Source organism: Emiliania huxleyi (assembly GCF_000372725.1).
Source record: "Emiliania huxleyi CCMP1516 unplaced genomic scaffold EMIHUscaffold_66, whole genome shotgun sequence".
Taxonomy (NCBI): Eukaryota; Haptophyta; order Isochrysidales; family Noelaerhabdaceae; genus Emiliania; species Emiliania huxleyi.
Window position 1 is genome coordinate 362,469 of NW_005197053.1, and position 17,639 is coordinate 380,107.

Genomic DNA, 17,639 nt, shown 5'->3' on the forward strand with positions numbered 1-17,639 from the left:
TAAGGGCAACCTCGAGTGCGTCCGGCTGCTCCTCCGCTCGAGCGCGGTGGTGGTCGACCAAGCCTGCAACAATGGCGCCACGCCGCTGCGCCTCGCGTGCCAGCAGGGCCACCTCGAGATCGTCCGGCTGCTCCTCGAGGCTGGCGCGGCGTTCGACCAAGCCTGCAACAACGGAGCCACGCCGCTGTCCATAGCGTGCCAGCAGGCCCACCTCGATATCGTCCAGCTGCTCCTCGAGGCTGGCGCAGCGACCGACCAAGCCAGGGACGGCGGCGACACGCCGCTGCTCATTGCGTGCGAGAACAACAACCTCGAGTGCGTCCGGCTGCTCCTCGAGGCTGGCGCGGCGATCAATCATTCCGAGCAGAACGGCGCCACGCCGCTGAGCGCTGCCTGCATTTACGGCCACTTCGAGGTCGCCAAGCTCCTCTCCTCCTACAGCGCCTCCCGAGCCGCAACGCCCTTCGGCACGCCCGAGGAGGCTGCAACTGAAGAAGGCCACGCCGACCTCGCCGCTTGGCTGGTCGCCAGCCGCGGCTGGACGCCGCTCCAGCACCTCGAGGCATGCCCCGAGACTGGCGGCTGAAGAAGCGTCAGTGCAGTGTCCTCACGCTCAGTGTCCCTCTTCCCGCAGGCGCTCACCGTCGACCGGGCGCGGGCGCTGCTGCGCGGCGGCGCGGACTCTTCAGCCGGCGAGCCTTCGGCCCTCGAGCGGGCGCGCGTCCTCTGCTCGTGGGGCGAGTCGGATCCGACCGCTGCGGCAGTCGGTTCCACAGTCGAGATCCGCTCTCTCGTCTCGCGGCCGTCGCTCAACGGCAAGGTTGGTCTCGTCGTCTCCGCAAACGCTTCGACGGCCCGCTTCGGCGTGCGCGTGGCGGGCGAGGCCAAGGCACTCGCACTGAGGCGCGCTATGCAATGGTCTCTCCCCGACTCGCCGGATCCTCTCTCAAACACCCGAAGCCTCTGCCCTCCAGGCCGGCCAACCTGCAGCCAGCGGCCGAGGCGGTGGAGGTGGGCAGGCTGATCCTCAAGGCGGCGGAGTGGTCGCCGCAGTCGCACGAGCTCTTCCCGGAGGCGGCTCGCAAGTGGGCGGTGGCAGTGATGCGGCTGGGCTACCTGATCGCTTGGGACGAGGAGCGCTTCGTTGGCCGCGAGGGAGCGGCTCCAGAACTGGCGGACATCTGGCGCAGTTTCGTGCTGCCTGGGGTGGTGGTGCGGGCCGCCGCCGCAGACGCATCGCGCCGCCCATGAGGAAACGATATGGAGAGCGTGTGCGTGTGCGCGGTGGATCTGTTCGCTGTGATCGGCCTCTCTCTTGTCTTTCGCCTGTGTCCAGCCACAGGCTGTCCTGTGATCGAGCCCTGTGACTTACACCTCTGTGACTCTCTGAGACAGAGTCCGCACAAGTGTCCGGAGTCCGCTGAGTCGTGACACGTGAGTGTGAGTCCCCCGGACCCGATATCCCGAGAACCGCGCAGCATAAAACTCGCCATTCACTTAACTACACAGTCCTAGAGTATACCTAAACGGCCGTATAATGGCCATGGAACGGTCTACACGACCTACGGCTCCACCTTCCCCCACGCCCTCCGCCTCCCGCGCGCGCCCCCACCTCTGCCCCGCTTGCCATCGCCTGCGCCGCCACGCCCCCCGCGACCACCGGCGCCGCCGACGCTCCTGCGAGCCCGCGTACTAGCTTCCGCGCAGCTGCCGACGCTGCCACGAGCGCTGCCTCCACCCGTCGCATCGGGCGGCCAGACGAGAGGCAACAATCGATGGCGCGCCGCCCGCCCTGGCCGCACGTCGCCCAGCCACGCCACGCAGCTTTCGGCATCTTCGTCATCCTGCGAACGCAGCGCGCCCTGCAGCCGGCTGGCGCCATCCGCGTAGAACGAGACCGCGACGGCGCGCCGCGGCACGTCGCCCATGTTCGGCGCGGCGCTGTGCAACACCCAGCCATGGTGCCAAGTGGCGTCGCCCGCGCGCAGCGCACCGCCATCACGCAGCGGGTAGCCCCGCGTCGAGGCGTCCACTGGACGGCGCGGGTCGCCGTGCCAGAAGTTGAGGGCGACATCGCGGTGTGAGCCGCTCGCGAAGACCAGGGAGCTGCCGCCGTCGTCGGGTGCGGCCACGTCGTGCAGCGGCAGCCAGCAGGTCACAAAGGAGTTTGTGTCGAGAGGCGCCATCGACAGATCTGAGTGCCAGTGAGTCGGGCCGTCGCCCGGGCGTTTGAGGAAGTACGAATCCTGGTACAGCCGAACGCGCTCGACGCCGAGCAGGCTGGCGGCGGTCCCGGCGAGCGCCGGCGAACGCCAGAGCTCGTGGACCATTGGCGACGTGCGCCACAAATTGAAGAGCTGCATGAAGGGCACCGCACCCTCCGGCAGCTCTTCGCGGAGTATGCGACGCAGCACATGGGGCGAAGCCGCACTCTTGTGCTCCGCGCGCGCGAGTCGGTCGTCGCCCAGCAACACCCTTACCTTCTGGCGGAGTGCCTCGCTCTCGCGCTCCGTGTAGAGCCGATCGACTTCCTTAGAAAGTGCGGAGGTGGCTGCGCCAGGAAGCAGCTTGCGCGTGCGCACGTGGCCTGTGCGCTCGAACTCGAGCATCTGCGCCGCGGCGAGACTCACAGCCGGAGTCTTCATTATGCCAAAGACGTGGAAGGAGATATCTGTCTCGCTGGAGGAGCGCGCCATCCACAGGACGGCAGAAAGAATTCTTAAGATACAAGCCTCTCTCACAGAAAGAATTTAAACAAGACAACTCTCTCTCACAGCACACAGGCTCGACACAGGTGCGAACTGGCGCGTGCTAGTACTATCACCGGCACACCACCGGAGCCGCCTAAGCGACTCCGTTAAGAACGGCAGAAAGAAACCAGCCGTGCTGAGTGAAGGGCGCCCGTAACGCCTAGCTCCGCAGACGGAGAGCTCCTTCGTTCTTTCTCTATATAAAATGAACTCGGGGGCAAAAAATAGAAAGAAAGAAAACACACAACCCAAGGGAGGGATGGGAGAACGGCACGCCGTCACCACACAGGGATTTTAAGGAGAGGAGTGTGATGCGCTAGCCGTCGCCCACCCTGGGGAGTCTGCTTCTTCGTATCTCTTTTCGCAGTCTCTCGCCGCTTCTCGCTGCAACCTTCATGCCACCTCGCTCGCGGCCGTCCCACTCTCGTCGTTCTCTCCCTTGTCTCTTCCTCCTCCTGTCGCACTTGGAGCACTTGGAGTGCAGTCGGCAGCCTCACATCCAGGGCCGGGGAGCTCAGAAGCGCACCCAGCGGGCCGGATGATCGGGATCGGGCTACGGGCTAGAGAGCCCTGACCCCTAGCTAGGGGGGGTGCGCATTCGCAGGGCAAGGGCCTTAAAGTAAACACGGGTCTCCGAGGGTTAGTACCGCGCTCCAGGTTTCCCTTAGCAGCAGAACGCCCCCTCTACTCGGAGCTAGTAGACACCAGACAAGGACACGCGACGACACACACTCCCCCTTGGCGACGGCGTCGCCAATCACAACCCCTCCGCTCGGTCTCCCTGCCCCGGCTCCGGTGGGGTTCCCCCCCCCGTTCGATCCGTTCTCCTGTTTGCTTCTCGATGGTTGTACGGCGGGCGCGGAGCCCGACCTCCCCTCCTAGCCTTTTTCGGCTGCGGCCCCGCCGCCGTCTCGTCTTCTCTGCCTGATCCTGTTGACTCCGCCCCCGGCGATCCCACGCCCGACTCCCCGGGTGAGGGCGGCGGCATCACTCGTCGCCACTCCTCTCCGGGAGGTCGGACCGGCTCTCCCCGGTCAGCGAGTCGTGCCCGCACCCGTGGCCTCTCTATCGTCCTCGGCTCGCCCTCCCCTTCCTCCTGCTCCTCACTAAACTCGGGAAGGCGCGGTCCCTTTTGTCGTAAGTCACGGCGGTCTATCCAACGCCGCGACGGGTCTACCCCTGGTGGGCTCACACGGCCCGGTTCCACTCGCAGAGGCCGAGTCAGCTCGACTCTCACCTCCTCCGAAAGTTGACCCCAAGCCCCCCCCGGGGCCCTCCGGCCACGGCCCTCCGGTTCGCCGGCGGCATCGTTCTTTCTCTTCTGCCTCGTCCTGCGGCGCCGCCGCCTGCCGGTCCCTTGATCTCGCGGCTTCTTTCGCCTTTCGGCGCAACTCCGTCCTCCTCGCGGCGTATCCTGGCCCCTCAAGTCTATCGAGCTCCCCTCGCGCAAGTACCACATTTCTGACTCCCACTCCAATCATTTGCCGCCAAGTCATATCGTTGCTCAGGTCCACTCTCTCTTACGAACACTCGAGGCCTCTACGGATGATGCCGGCTCTGTGTTCCCCTTCGGATGCATGCATCGTGACATCTGACATCTTAGTTTCGTGAGAGTGCATTCATTAACCTTGGAGCACTTGGAGTGCAGTCGGCAACCTCACATCCAGGGCCGGTGAGCTGAGAAGCGCATCCAGCGGGCCGGATGATCGGTATCGGGTTACGGGCTAGAGAGCCCTAGCCCCGGGGGTGCGCGTTCGCAGGGCAAGGGCTGTAAAGTAAACACGGGTATTAACACCTTTAAATTCTTCTCTCTGGGCGCATTGGGCGCAGCTAAACGTCGGGCAGTGGCTCGACGTCGTCGAGCCGTGCTGCCTCTGCGGGCGGCCCGGGTCGGCGGGCGAGTTGTGGCGGGCGGGCACGTGGCGGTGGGCTAACTCGACAGGCCGCTGCGCGGCGCCCTATCTCGCCACCACTGACGATGGGTGGGAGGTGCCTGGCCTGCGCCAGGCATACGTCGCGCATGGCATGTGCGGCGGGCTCTGCCGAGGATGGGGCTGCTGCGAGGCGCGGGGCGTGGCGCAGCCGCAGGATGGGAGCGGCGAGGCGCGAGGCGAGGGCGAGGGCGAGGGCGAGCTAAGCTCGGATGGCGACTCGGACGGGGGGGAGGAGGGCGTGGACTGGCTTGCGGGAGACCCTACGTGGGGCTCGGCTGCGCTGGAGGACGAGTGGCGCGCCGCGTCTCTCGCGAGGCAGGCGGTAGGCGACGCGGCGTACGCCGCGGCGCATGCTGCTGGCGCTTCGCGGGCTGAGGCGTGCGACGCCGCCGTGAGGGCGGTGAGGTTGGACGAGGTTGAGGCTCAGTCCTCGTTCCTCGTGCGCGCTGGGTGGTACGGCTCCGGCCGTGATGGGGGCGGGGAGGGGGCGGGGGCGACGGCCGCACGGAATCGCCGCCGGCGGGGGGCGAGGGCGCGGGCGAAGGAGGAGGAGCCAGAGCCAGGGGAGGATTGGGAGGGGGAGGAGCGGCCGGAGGAGTACGCCGGCCTCTTTGACGACCCGTAAGGGGCCGTCGCCTGCTGTGCCATTTGTAGTGCCAGTCCGAGCCAGTCTGCTGTGAGAGGGTCTTGTAGGGTAAAATTCTTCTCTTCCTCCGATTGGAGTTTTCGCGAGCTGGCTGGGCGAGAGGAATGATCTCCTCGGCGCTCGCCGCGGTCGCCCTGCTCCCGTCCGTCTCCCACCGGCCCGAGCCGGCCAGCAGCGCCGCCGCCGTCGGCCGCCGTGCAGCGCTCGGTGTCTCAGTCGCGGCAGCCGCGGCGGCGCCTTCCCGCGCCGCAGCGGAAGGCCTCTTCTATTCGGACGGATACACGTCTGCTGCGGGCGGCTGGACGGCGCACGAGGGCCCGTTCGACGCCAGCTACTTCAGAGACTTCCAGGACTCGAAGACCGCGCCCGGGTTCAAGTACAAGTTTTTGCGAGAAGGCGGAGGCGAGAAGCCGCAGCCGTTCCAAAAGGTGTTTGTGCACTATACCGGCTACCTCACCGATGGCACCCGCTTCGACACGAGCTACAAGCCGTCGTACAAGGCCGACCTAAAGGGCGCAGAAGAGCCGTTTGGCTTCCGGCTCAACAAGGGCAAGGTGATCTCTGGCTGGGAGGGCATCGTGTCGGGCATGACAGTTGGGCAGCGTGTGGTGGTGTACATCCCTCCCGAATACGCGTACGGCGAGCAAGGTGCGGGCAGCAAGATCCCGCCAAACTCGCCGCTCGTCTTCTACATGGAGCTGGTCAAGCTCGGCAACATCAAGGGCGACAAGCCGCGCGTCGGGGCCGGGTTTACGTCTTGACGCCAGAGGGAGCGGCGGCGGCGGCGGTACGACTTCGGTCCCCGCGGGAAGCCCCGCGCATACAGTAGGACAACAACGTCTGTCCCACACACGCACAGACGCACACATACATGGCCTCGCGTCTCGCCACACATACGTCTAAAAACCGGTGGAAAACTCCCCCTTGACCAACACTCGTCGTTAACGCTTGCGCGGAAACGTCTGAAAGGCGCCCGGACCCCGCGGCGGTGCAGTCTGGGTAACGTTTTGAGCTGTGTGTGTGTGTGTGTGTGTGTGTGTGTGTGTGTGTGTGTGTGTGTGTGTGTGTGTGTGTGTGTGTGTGTGTGTGTGTGTGTGTGTGTGTGTGTGTGTGTGTGTGTGTGTGGAGCTCTAGCACGACCGAGCACAGAAACGAGAAAGAGAGAGATCGCGATATTAGGTTCACGATCTACTTCCTTTTGTTAACATCCCCGACTCAGACCGATCAGCTTGTGCCGATAGTCCACGCAGCATGAGCCCAAAGTAGTCGCTGCGGTCGTCGGCGTCGCAGCTAACAGAAAATTGGCGACCCCGCCGCTCGATGGTGCGCTGCATGCGCGAGACGGACTCGGTCGGCAAGCGCTTCAAGTGCGCGAGCAGGTCGACTTCGCCAGCAACAAATGCTGTCCTGTTGATGAGCACACGCGACTCTTCGCGCCAGCCATCCCACAGCCAGCCAAAGCCGTAGTCCTGGAAGGGGTGGAAGAGGACAGGTATGCAACCGGAGACGATTGACTCCGCAAAGCTCTTGCGGAACGGTGTGTCGCCCGCTGGCTCCAAGCAGAAGACTGCCCTCTTCTTCAGCTCAATCGCGTCTCGCAACGCAATCTTCTCTTTGCGAAAGCGAGGGCTCTTTGGCCTGATGTGCGTGCAAACGGCGTCGTCATCGTACGCAGCACACTGCTGTGCGATGCGACCGCGCACTTGGGCGTCGCCGTGATAGCCACGGCCGGCGTTGCCCACGAACAGCATCAGTATGTCCGCACGTCCCTCATGCGACGTCCAAGGCGGCAGCTTACCCGCTTGAGGCACGGCCGGGAAGAAGGGGACGGAGCGCAGGTTTGGGTACACCCTCACGCCGCCATGGTACGGAGGGTCTTGCTTCATGTACCTGTTCTCGCAGCACCCATCGCGCCACTCGAGAGGGAACACCTCCGAGTACGCCACCCTCAGAGAGCGCGCGAGCAGGCCTCGGGGATAGGACCACCAGCCCGCACAACAGCCCTGACATGCCCAGTGCTCGCGGGAGAAGAAGAAGAAGTGTCGATGAGCCGTGTGCCGGTTGAAGTGCGGTAAATGGCCAGCGACGTCCACGTCCCGCAGCCTTGCGCAGCTGGCCTTAACATTGCCGAGTGTGCGCATACTTCTGAGCATCATAGGCACAAAGTAGAGGTCGGCCTTGGCCGGGGACCGCGCGCGATATGACGTGCTCAGCAAGCGATGGTGTATGAGCTCTGCCCCGCCGAACTGGTTGACCGCTTGAATGTTTTTGCAGACAGCTGCAAACTCCATCTTTGGCGAACTCTGCGCCGGCTCAGGGAAGAGCTTCACTGAGAGGTTCTCGTACACAAATACTCGCGGCAACTCAGGCGCAAGGCGCGTGTCGTCGGCTGGCCTATCGAGCGACGGGAAGCGGTCGCCAAGCGGCAGTGGCGGCGACTTCCATTGCGAGCCGTGCGAGGTCGGCATTCAGTAGTCAGCCGGAAGGAGACGCTGATGCCAGCGGTGCTCGTATTACGATTTGTCACCATTGCCGTCGAAGTTCGCTTGAGGGCTTTCGTCCCCCCCCCCCCGAGGGTCTTGCTGGGGGAGCGAGTATTCACATAGCGCGGCCGCGAGAGCTGCGCTCTTGCGAAAAGCGAGTCAAATGCGACAAACATAGGTGACACCAAAATGAACATTGAACAAGGGCGTTTCACCCGAAAAGGCGAGGTACGTCTAGACTGCAAACGATCGTTGATCGACACCCGGCGGAGGGCCTTATGAAGGCGTTGCGCCTCCGTGCTCGGCATCGCCGTCGTGAAGGTGCGAGCGAGCGACGGCCCGGCCGTGCGAGCGAGGACAGTCGGCAAGGGCTCTAGCTGTCGTGCGCTGGCGCCGGGGCAGATGACTCAAACTTGGGAGCCTCACCTCTCCACCTGTGCTGCTCCATCCTCTTCGTGGCGACGACGGACATATAAGGCTTCATCGCGTCTCTTGAGATGCCCCCTTCAAGCGTATTCGCCATGAAGCGCTCCTCACCCTCTTTGAGCGCTTTCCAGACCCTCCGGTAGAGCTCCTCGTTGAATGTCGGAGGGGTCCAGCCCGATTTTGCCTTCACATCCGCGTACTCCAATCGGTTGAAGACGAGAAACTCCTCCTCGTTGAGGAGGCCGTCCTTGTCTTGATCGGCGTTCGCCCAATGCTCATCGTGCCGCTTGAGCGCCTATTCGAAAGCAAAGTGCGGTTGCAGGACATGGCGTCAGCGGGCAAGCGCCGCACGTTGCCGCGCAACCTCCTCTCGAGTGACGCTGGTTTGCATCTTGGCCCTCAATTCATCAGGGAAGTCCGCAAACTCCTTCTCCTTTGCGTCGACGAGATCGCCATAGTGAGCATACATCTCGTCGGTGCACTCCATGAAGGCCATGTTAGCGATGTGTATCCACTCCTGCCCGATGTACACTGTAGTCGGCCCCGTCACAGTCTGCTGTGAGAGCCCCTGTTGAAGAGTGCGGGAAGTCCGTGTGTATCGATCGCGGTCGTCCGTCCCGCAAGCTGAAAAAAGAATTTTACAAGCGTCCCTCGCACAACACTGGGCACGGGACTGGCGCGCACTGGCACTAACGTGTTGTGTGAAAAAGAACACAGAGACAAGCGGGGTTTTAAAAACAAGAACCGAAACGAACAAGGAAAAGAAATCGTGGGCGGGGGGGGGGGCTGTAACCACAAAGGGGTGCGTGTGTAAAGAACATATGGAGCGAGGAGCTCGCCTGGTGGTGCTGGTCTGGTGCCTTCTTTGGTGAGGGCTGGCGCGCCGTCTTGCTTGGGGCGGGGGCTAGTGCGCGAGGCGGCCTGCTGGTTGAGGTAGGCGATGCCTGGGTGCGACGCTGCGTCGATCTGCAGCGCTGGAGCAGCGGTGGGCATATCAGCTGAACGACTTTCGCAGCCAGCAGTAAGAACTAAGAAGGTAGTGTGCACATAGTCCCCCACAATCTAGTAAACATCTAAACCAACTCAAAGCTTCGCTAACAGGCACACACACCCCAAACACCCACCCTAAAAGCCGTCGCGCGCGGGCGGCCTCGACGCCACGCGTCACGCTGAGTACGACCTCGATGACTGGCAACCGAAAAGCTTGATTGGGGTGAGCCGCATGGAGCACTGGAACTCCCGCCCATCGAAGATGACCAGGATCTGCACGGCATCGGGGTCTGGCGCGCGGCCGGCGTCGCGCATCTCGGCGGGCACCGCGCAGGCGTCGGCGGCGCGTGATCGGAAGAAGACGAGCTTTGCCGGATGGTCCTCTGGGTAGCGGTAGCCGTGGCGCGCCGTCCGGGCGACGCCCCTCATGGCGCCGAGCACGACGAGCTCGCTCTCGTCGGGCTGTAGGCAGCTGCACATGAACATGCAGCGGCAGCGGGCCGGCGGCACCCGCTCCGTAGGCTCCAGTGCGCCCCACGCCGCGAAGCTGAAGCGGCCCGCCGGCACGTTGGGGTCGCCGCACAGCTTGAGGCCGCGGAAGCCCTCGGCGACTTGGGTGCGGGGCCAGTTGCCCCCTTCTTCTCTGCGGAAGTTGTCTTCTCTGCCGAGCAGCCCGTCGATGGCAGCGGCGTCGGGCCCATCCAGTAGCAGCGGCTGGCTGGCACTCACCAGGCGGCCCCAGCTCACGTGGCACAGCTCGACCCCGTGCGGCCCGTAGCGGCCATGATAGTACGGGCCGAGTTCCGCAGCACCGCGCGGGCCGAGCGCCTCGAGGGACGCCAGCTGGCGCGAGCTGTGCCACGTGAGCGGCCCGATCGCAGCTCGAGGCGGGCCCGCTGCGAGCGCGCGGCAGACGCGGCGGACCTTGGGGTGCTCCCAGCCGACGAGCAGGTCGCCAGGCGCACCCGTGCGCTCCGGCGTGCCGTTGCTGACGGCGAGCAGCCCCTCCCACTCTCCGCGCTGGTGGCCGTCCGACTCGAAGGCGATGCCTGATGGGCCGAGCTCATCAAAGGCGCGGAAGTCGAGCAGATCCTCGCCGACGAGGCCCAGCCGCATCGGCTCTTTCTCGAGGAACCACTTCATGTGCGGCTCCCGCCCGTGGTGGATGCGGAAGGCTGGCACGGCCTCGTACGCTTGGCTGACGCCGGGCCGCGAGGTAACGGTCGCGACCACACATAGCGCGCCGCTGGAGGCCTGCTGCAGCCCGACGGTGAGCACACCGCCCCTCACTCTGCGGGGCCAGAGGTACGCTCCTAGCTTGTCCGCGTGTCGCCAGATGAAGGCATAGCTGCGCTCATGCGGCCGGCCCACAGCCAAAGAGCAGGAGTGGGCCTCAAAGGAGGCGTCTTGAGCTGCGAGCTCCGCGACGACAAAGGACTTCCAAATGCCCAGATCGGCCTCGGCGCTCATGAGGGCCGCGCTGAGAGGGCGGCAGACCGTGCGAAGCGCAAGGCACGACGGCGCATCCAGCATGCAGCAGAGAGCGTGGAGCAGGCTGTCAGGCACGGCGAGGAGCGAGGCCGGCTCCGGCTCGAGCGGTGCAGCCGAGCACTCGCCGCTGCCGCCGATGAGCTGCCCTGGAACCGGAGTCCGCGAGCAGAGCTCCATGAGGTATTCAGTGAAATTTCGGAGTGGTTGCGTGCGTTGGGGGCTGTGCCTAGTCTCCCCGTGTGTGTGTGTGTGTGTGTGTGTGTGTGTGTGTGTGTGTGTGTGTGTGTGTGTGTGTGTGTGTGTGTGTGTGTGTGTGTGTGTGTGTGTGTGTGTGTGTGTGTGTGTGTGTGTGTGTGTGTGTGTGTGTGTGTGTGTGTGTGTGTTTTGACACCCAAACACTCTTCCTTAGCTCCTGAGGGGCGCGTGGTTGTAACCACGTAGTATGACTATAGCCCACCACAGACACCCTCCCTGCTCCACACGTGTGCACACACCCTCACCCTCTCCTCTCCCTCTCTCTCTCTCTCTCTCCTCTCTCCTCTCCTTGTCTGCTGTCTGTCTGACTCAGGCGCAATCTGCCGATGCGAGATTGTGTGTGGGCTGCTCCTAGGGGGCCCTGTGCGATCCGACGGGTAGGGGGTCTGTGCCCGGGGGGGCAGGGAGAGGGGGGGGGAGAGGAGGAGGGGGGGGGGGAGGGGGAGGGGTACGGGGGGGGCGGCATGGAGGGGGAGAGGAAGAGCAAGGGCGAGAGAGGGCAAGGAACTGGGCGCTGGCATACCAGGGGAGGCAGGGTGGTGGGCGGCGACCGCCGCATACCGTCCTACGGCGGGGACTATCGCTACGCCAGGGAAGACAAGGGCGTCGAAGTGCAGCTGCTGCTGTTCGAATCGTTCGGCGGGTTCGGAAAGGGGGTCCGTGAGATCCTCCGGAAGGCGGCGAACGTGCTACAGAACAAGCTGACGCGGGCCCAGTACCTCGATGAGGTGACTTGGACCACCAAGAGCTGGCTGGGGCTGCAGAAGCAGCGCATCTCAGTCGTTCTTCACACGGCCATCGCAGAGCAGGTCGTTCGTGAATGAGCTTGCCTGTGGCGGGGGTGGGCGGGTGCACGGAGCTAAGTGCCTCGCCACCCTCGCAGGAGTCGCTTAGGCGGCTCCCGTGGTGTACCTGTGTTAGTGCCAGTGCGCGCCAGTCCCGTCTCTCTCTCTCTCTCTCTCTCTCTCTCTCTCTCTCTCTCTCTCTCTCTCTCTCTCTCTCTCTCTCTCTCTCTCTCTCTCTCTCTCTCTCTCTCTCTCTCTCTCTCTTGATTGATGGGAAGGCGAAACACAGTCCGACCAACGACTGGGACACCAACGCGGTATGGGTGGACGCTAGACGGGCGATGACGGTCACACAGGAGCGACACACAGAACCACAAGACAAGACACTCTCTCCCAGTGTTGTGCGAGGGAGTCCTTTAAGATTCTTTTTGTGGGCTGCAGATGCAGCGCTTGTCTGTCGTTCTCCACACCGCCGTGGCGTGGCAGACGGTGAACGAGCTAGCGTGCGGGGACAGCGGCATTGTGCACGGAAACCTGGTTTGTGGAGCTCCCGCACCTTTCCTAGAGAGCACGGCATTCGGGGCCATGATCTCGGTTCCGCACTGGACTTTTTTTGTAGTGGAGAGAATTAGGGAATCTTTCTGCTCTGGCAGGCAGCTGCATCATTCCCCTTTACTTCAATCAGCTGTGTACACTCAAGTGCTATTACTGTCTGAATAGCTGTCTAGACGCTCCGATTTTGCTGTCTGGACGCTGTCTGGACACTGTCTGGACGCTGTCTGGACGCTGTCTGGACGCTGTCTGGACGCTGTCTGGCTCCGCCGCCTCCGGCTCCGCCTCCACCGTAGCCGCAGCACGCGCCTTCGCCGAGTCGGAGGTCGCTGTAGTCGGTGTCCGAATCGATGGTCGACCCCTCAGACACCTCCGCCTCCGCCTCCGCCGCCTCCCCCGGCACCCGCCCATCCCGATCATCCGCCTCGGCCGCGGTCACAGCCTGCTCGGACGCCTGGTCCGGGCGAGGCGAGCGCCCGCCAGACTGCGGCGAGTCCGCACCGCGTGCACCAGCGACGCGAAGATTCGCTGCCACTGCTGCTGCTGTTGCTTGGGCGGCGAGAAGCGCCGTGTTTGCGGCGTCTGTCGCGGAGGAGGGAGGGCGGTCCGGCGGCGATGGGAAAGGACGGCGTGGCGGCGGCGCAAGCGCGTTCGTTCGCGCGCGCCCCGAGGCCGCCGTCGTGGGTGCAGCGTGCGTGCCTGACTGAACTGCTGGGCTCGCGCTTTGCCCAATGCGCAGCGGCGGGTCGGCGTGGCTACTGCCGGCCCGCAGCTTCTTCATCGGCGGCGCGGGGCTCGCGGCTGCAGCATGGAACCCGACCAATGCGTGCCCACGCTTGCTCTGCCCTTTCCTCAACACCTTTGCGACGTCGGCGTTGCCCCCCACAGTTGCCGCCACAGTTGCCGCTCTGCCCGACTTCTTCGGCGGCACTTTGTGGGGACCCTTCTGTGAAGAGGGCCTGTCTAGACAGCTGTCTAGACAGCTGTCAAGACCAAACTACAAGTTCAAACTTCAAGTTCTCAAGTTCTCTTAGTTCTGCTGTCTAGACGCACCCCCCCCCCCTCAATGGCAAGTAAAGAAAGCGGCATGTGGGTGGGTGGGTGGGTGGGTGGGGGGGGAGTGGCCTCGGCAGGGGTGCTGTCACGGGTCGTCCGGCCACGACTGCGAGACTTTACTGTGAAGAGTGGAGCCATGTGCCGCTGTCTGGACGCTGTCTGGACGCTGTCTGGACGCTGTCTGGACGCTGTCTGGACACTGTCTGGACAAGCTCAGGACTGTCTAGACAGGTGCGGGAGCTCCACAAACCAGGTTCGGAGCTAAGTGCATTGCCGTTCTTAACGGAGTCGCTTAGGCGGCTCCGGTGGTGTGCCGGTGATAGTACTAGCACGCGCCAGTTCGCACCTGTGTCGAGCCTGTGTGCTGTGAGAGAGAGTTGCGTTCTTTAAATTCTTTTTGTGCGGAGGTCGAAGGGGCGTTCCACCACAACACCCCCTCTCCTCTCGCTCGCGCAACCTGGTGCATTCGCCTCGCCGTGCCGCTCTCCGATGCCACAGCCAACCATCTTCGTCGCGGCCACGCGGCAGCATGTCGGAAAGACCACCGTCAGCCTGGCGCTGATGAGCGGCCTGCAGAAACGGTTCAACAAGGTCGGCTTCCTGAAGCCTGTCGGGCAGCAGCACCTACCGGTGCGCGACGAGAGCGGCAACCAGCTTCGCGTCGATAAGGACGTGCAGGTCATGAAGGAGTACTTCAAGCTCGACCACGTGCCCTACTCGGCGATGAGCCCCGTCATCATCCCGTCTGGATACACGGCTCGGTACATCGACGGCGAAGTGTCCAACGAGGCGCAGTGCGCGGCCATCCGGCGAGCGCACGAGACCATCTCGAGCGGCTCGGATGTGGTGCTGGCCGAGGGGACCGGCCACGTCGGCGTCGGCAGCGTGGTGGAGGTCTCCAACGGGACATGTCCGAGACACGTCCGTGACATGTCCGAGACATGTCCATAGGCAGCGTGGTGGAGGTCTCCAACGCTCGCGCCGCCGCGATGATGGGAGCGGAGGTCGTGCTCGTGGCCAACGGCGGCATCGGCAAGGCCTTCTAGAAGCGGAGTACCCACATACTTCCACTCCAACTGTGCGCTCGAGCTGTCTGCTATAGCCACAGCCGCTCCTCGCTGCTCGGTGCGAACAGAGTTCGGACAGCGAGCAGCCGTGAGCTCCGCAACTGTGAACAGCAACTGTGAACAGCAACTGTGAACAGAGTTCGGACAGCGAGCAGCTGGGAGCTCCGCAACTCGAGATATGGGGAGATATGGGGAGATATGGGGAGATATGGGGAGATATGGGGAGCTCCGCAACTCGAGATCCCCTCGAGAGTGCACGGAGTCGGCCGGGGCTATACCAGACAGGCTGTCTGGGGGGGGGGGGGGGGGGGCTTCAAAACCCCTTTGAACCCCCCTCACGGTGGGGACCAAAAAAAATGTTCACCTTGTTCCTCCCTGGGTCTCTTCCCACAGGAGCAGCTGTGAAGCGGCTGCGGCAATAGCAGACAGCCAGACAGGCGCTCGAGAGGACACGTATATCTCCCCATATCTCCCCATATCTCCCCATATACCAGACAGGCGCTCGAGAGGACACGCGTTCAGCCGTATGCCTACGCCCTTAGCTGCATATGCCCACCCGAAGAAGAATTCCAGCGGTGGAGTTCCTCCCCGAAAAGGAAATCCATACTGGTACTCCCCCGGGGCCCCCTACCCCCGCACTGGCTGTGAACCGTCCCCGAACCCATACTGTGAGCTGGTAGCATATGCGAGCCCATTCAGCCGAGTTGATCGTATTGCGGTGCTCTGAAGACACTGCCAAACACCGTCTTCCCGCCCCGAGGCTGGCGGATGCTGCACACGTAGGCAAGGCCTTCGACGAGCTCGGGGAACCTCGGGGAATCTCGGGGAATCTCGGGGAGTCTGCACACGTAGGCAAGGCCTTCGATGAACTCGGGAACCTCGGGGAATCTCGGGGAATCTCGGGGAATCTCGGTGCACGTAGGCAAGGCCTTCGACGAGCTGGAGATGAACCGGATGATGTTTGCGCACGAGGGGGTGCGCGTCCGCGGCGTCGTGCTCAACAAGGCGACCCGAGAGGACCCGAGAGGACCCGAGAGGACCCGAGAGGACCCGAGAGGACCCGAGATTACCCGAGATTACCCGAGATTACCCGAGAGATGAGCCGAGATGACCCGGTGCGTCGTGCTCAAACAAGGTGCGGCCCGACAAGGTCGAGTACGTGCGGTCCAAGATGGGGCGCCTGCTCGAGCAGCGGTGAGGGCGTGCCCTTGCTTGGGGTTTATCTCGCCATATCTCCCCATATCTCCCCAGAGATCTCCCCATCTCTAGGTGGGGCGTGCCCTTGCTCGCGGTTTATCTCGCCATATCTCCCATATCTCCCCATATCTCCCCATCTCTAGGTGGGGCGTGCCCTTGCTTGGGGTTTATCTCGCCATATCTCCCCATATCTCCCCACACCTCCCCATCTCTAGGTGGGGCGTGCCCTTGCTCGGGGTTTATCTCGCCACATCTCCCCATATCTCCCCAGAGATCTCCCCATCTCTAGGTGGGGCGTGCCCTTGCTTGGGGTTTATCTCGCCATATCTCGCCATATCTCCCCACACCTCCCCATCTCTAGGTGGGGCGTGCCCTTGCTTGGGGTTTATCTCGCCATATCTCCCCATATCTCCCTACTCCTCCCCATCTCTAGGTGGGGCGTGCCCTTGCTTGGGGTTTATCTCGCCATATCTCCCCATATCTCCCCAGAGATCTCCCCATCTCTAGGTGGGGCGTGCCCTTGCTTGGGGGAGAGCTCTCCTACCTCCCCATATCTCCCCACACCTCCCCATCTCTAGGTGGGGCGTGCCCTTGCTTGGGGTTTATCTCGCCATATCTCCCCATATCTCCCCAGAGATCTCCCCATCTCTAGGTGGGGCGTGCCCTTGCTTGGGGGAGAGCTCTCCTACCTCCCCATATCTCCCCACACCTCCCCATCTCTAGGTGGGGCGTGCCCTTGCTTGGGGTTTATCTCGCCATATCTCCCCATATCTCCCCAGAGATCTCCCCATCTCTAGGTGGGGCGTGCCCTTGCTTGGGGGAGAGCTCTCCTACCTCCCCATATCTCCCCACACCTCCCCATCTCTAGGTGGGGCGTGCCCTTGCTTGGGGTTTATCTCGCCATATCTCCCCATATCTCCCCACACCTCCCCATCTCTAGGTGGGGCGTGCCCTTGCTTGGGGTTTATCTCGCCATATCTCCCCATATCTCCCCACACCTCCCCACCTCTAGGTGGGGCGTGCCCTTGCTTGGGGTGGTGCCGGAGCTCTCCTACTTGAGCAAGCCAACGCTGGCCGAGCTAGAGAGGGCGCTCGACAGCCTTATCTCCCCCCATCTCCCCCCATCTCTCTCCATCTCTCTCCATCTCTCTCCATCTCTCCTCCATCTCTCTCCCCATCTCTCCCCACCTCTCCCCATCTCCCCCCCCCTCCCCCCATCTCTCTCCATCTCTCCTCCATCTCTCCCCATCTCTCCCCATCTCTCCTCCATCTCTCCTCCATATCTCCCCATATTCCTCCATCTCTCCCCATCTCTCCCCATCTCTCCCCATCTCTCCCCATCTCTCCCCATCTCTCCTCCATATCTGGCCGAGCTGGAAAAGGCGCTCGACGGCGACCTGCTCGCCGGCCACCGCTGCCGCTCACTCCACTACGGCGTCGAGAACTCGTTCCTTGTCACCACCGGCCTGCGCCGCTAGACGCTGAACACGTATTCCTGTCTCCCAACTAGCGCTCGAGAGGACACGTACTCCGCTGTATTCACCCGTATTCCGCTGTATCCGCTGTATCCGCATCCCTCGTCCTCACGCGGTGCTCTGAAGACGCCGCACAATACCGTCTTTCCGGCCCCGAGGCTGGCGTGTTCACAACGCAGCATGCCTGTATCACCCCATATCTCCCCATTCTCCCGCCCCGAGGCTGGCGTGCCCACAGCGCAGCATGCCTGTATCTCCCCATATCTCCCCATATCTCCCGCCCCGAGGCTGGCGTGTTCACAGCGCAGGATGCCGATATCTCCCCATATCTCCCCATATCTCCCGCCCCGAGGCTGGCGTGTTCACAACGCAGGCCTGCGCCGCTTCCTGCGGCGCGCGTTCGAGCAGCGGAGCCCGGGCGAGTGGAGGCGGCCTAATGAACTAACTACCTGATTACCTGGTTTTAATGAACTAATGAATTAAGCCCGAGCGAGTGGAGGCGGCCTAATGAACTAACTAGTTGATTACCTGG

The 17,639-nt window shown here is 63.3% G+C and overlaps 5 protein-coding genes across 5 annotated transcripts; 3 read left to right on the plus strand and 2 right to left on the minus strand.

Annotated features, from left to right (window-relative positions):
• Nucleotides 1-710: 710 nt before the first annotated feature.
• Nucleotides 711-1,217, plus strand: EMIHUDRAFT_358194 (hypothetical protein; the record flags this gene model as incomplete). Its single annotated transcript, XM_005762850.1, has 1 exon — nt 711-1,217. A coding segment is annotated over one exon (303 nt), but the record flags the coding sequence as incomplete, so codon positions are not given.
• A 286-nt stretch (nt 1,218-1,503) lies between these two features.
• On the minus strand, nt 1,504-2,664 carry EMIHUDRAFT_358197 (hypothetical protein). The gene has a single exon (XM_005762851.1). The coding sequence runs from the start codon at nt 2,607-2,609 to the stop codon at nt 1,563-1,565; it is 1,047 nt and encodes a 348-aa protein (XP_005762908.1). The 5' UTR covers nt 2,610-2,664; the 3' UTR covers nt 1,504-1,562.
• A 3,025-nt stretch (nt 2,665-5,689) lies between these two features.
• Nucleotides 5,690-6,040, plus strand: EMIHUDRAFT_57979 (FKBP-type peptidyl-prolyl cis-trans isomerase; the record flags this gene model as incomplete). Its single annotated transcript, XM_005762852.1, has 1 exon — nt 5,690-6,040. A coding segment is annotated over one exon (351 nt), but the record flags the coding sequence as incomplete, so codon positions are not given.
• Nucleotides 6,041-6,511: 471 nt separating this feature from the next.
• Nucleotides 6,512-7,798, minus strand: EMIHUDRAFT_215714 (hypothetical protein; the record flags this gene model as incomplete). Its single annotated transcript, XM_005762853.1, has 1 exon — nt 6,512-7,798. The coding sequence occupies one exon, from the start codon at nt 7,796-7,798 to the stop codon at nt 6,512-6,514; it is 1,287 nt and encodes a 428-aa protein (XP_005762910.1).
• A 5,984-nt stretch (nt 7,799-13,782) lies between these two features.
• EMIHUDRAFT_437870 (hypothetical protein) lies at nt 13,783-17,534 on the plus strand (the record flags this gene model as incomplete). Its single annotated transcript, XM_005762854.1, has 7 exons — nt 13,783-14,262; nt 14,334-14,400; nt 15,358-15,440; nt 15,571-15,629; nt 16,645-16,720; nt 17,015-17,096; nt 17,481-17,534. Coding segments are annotated over exons 1-7 (825 nt in total), but the record flags the coding sequence as incomplete, so codon positions are not given.
• Between the last annotated feature and the right edge of the window lie 105 nt (nt 17,535-17,639).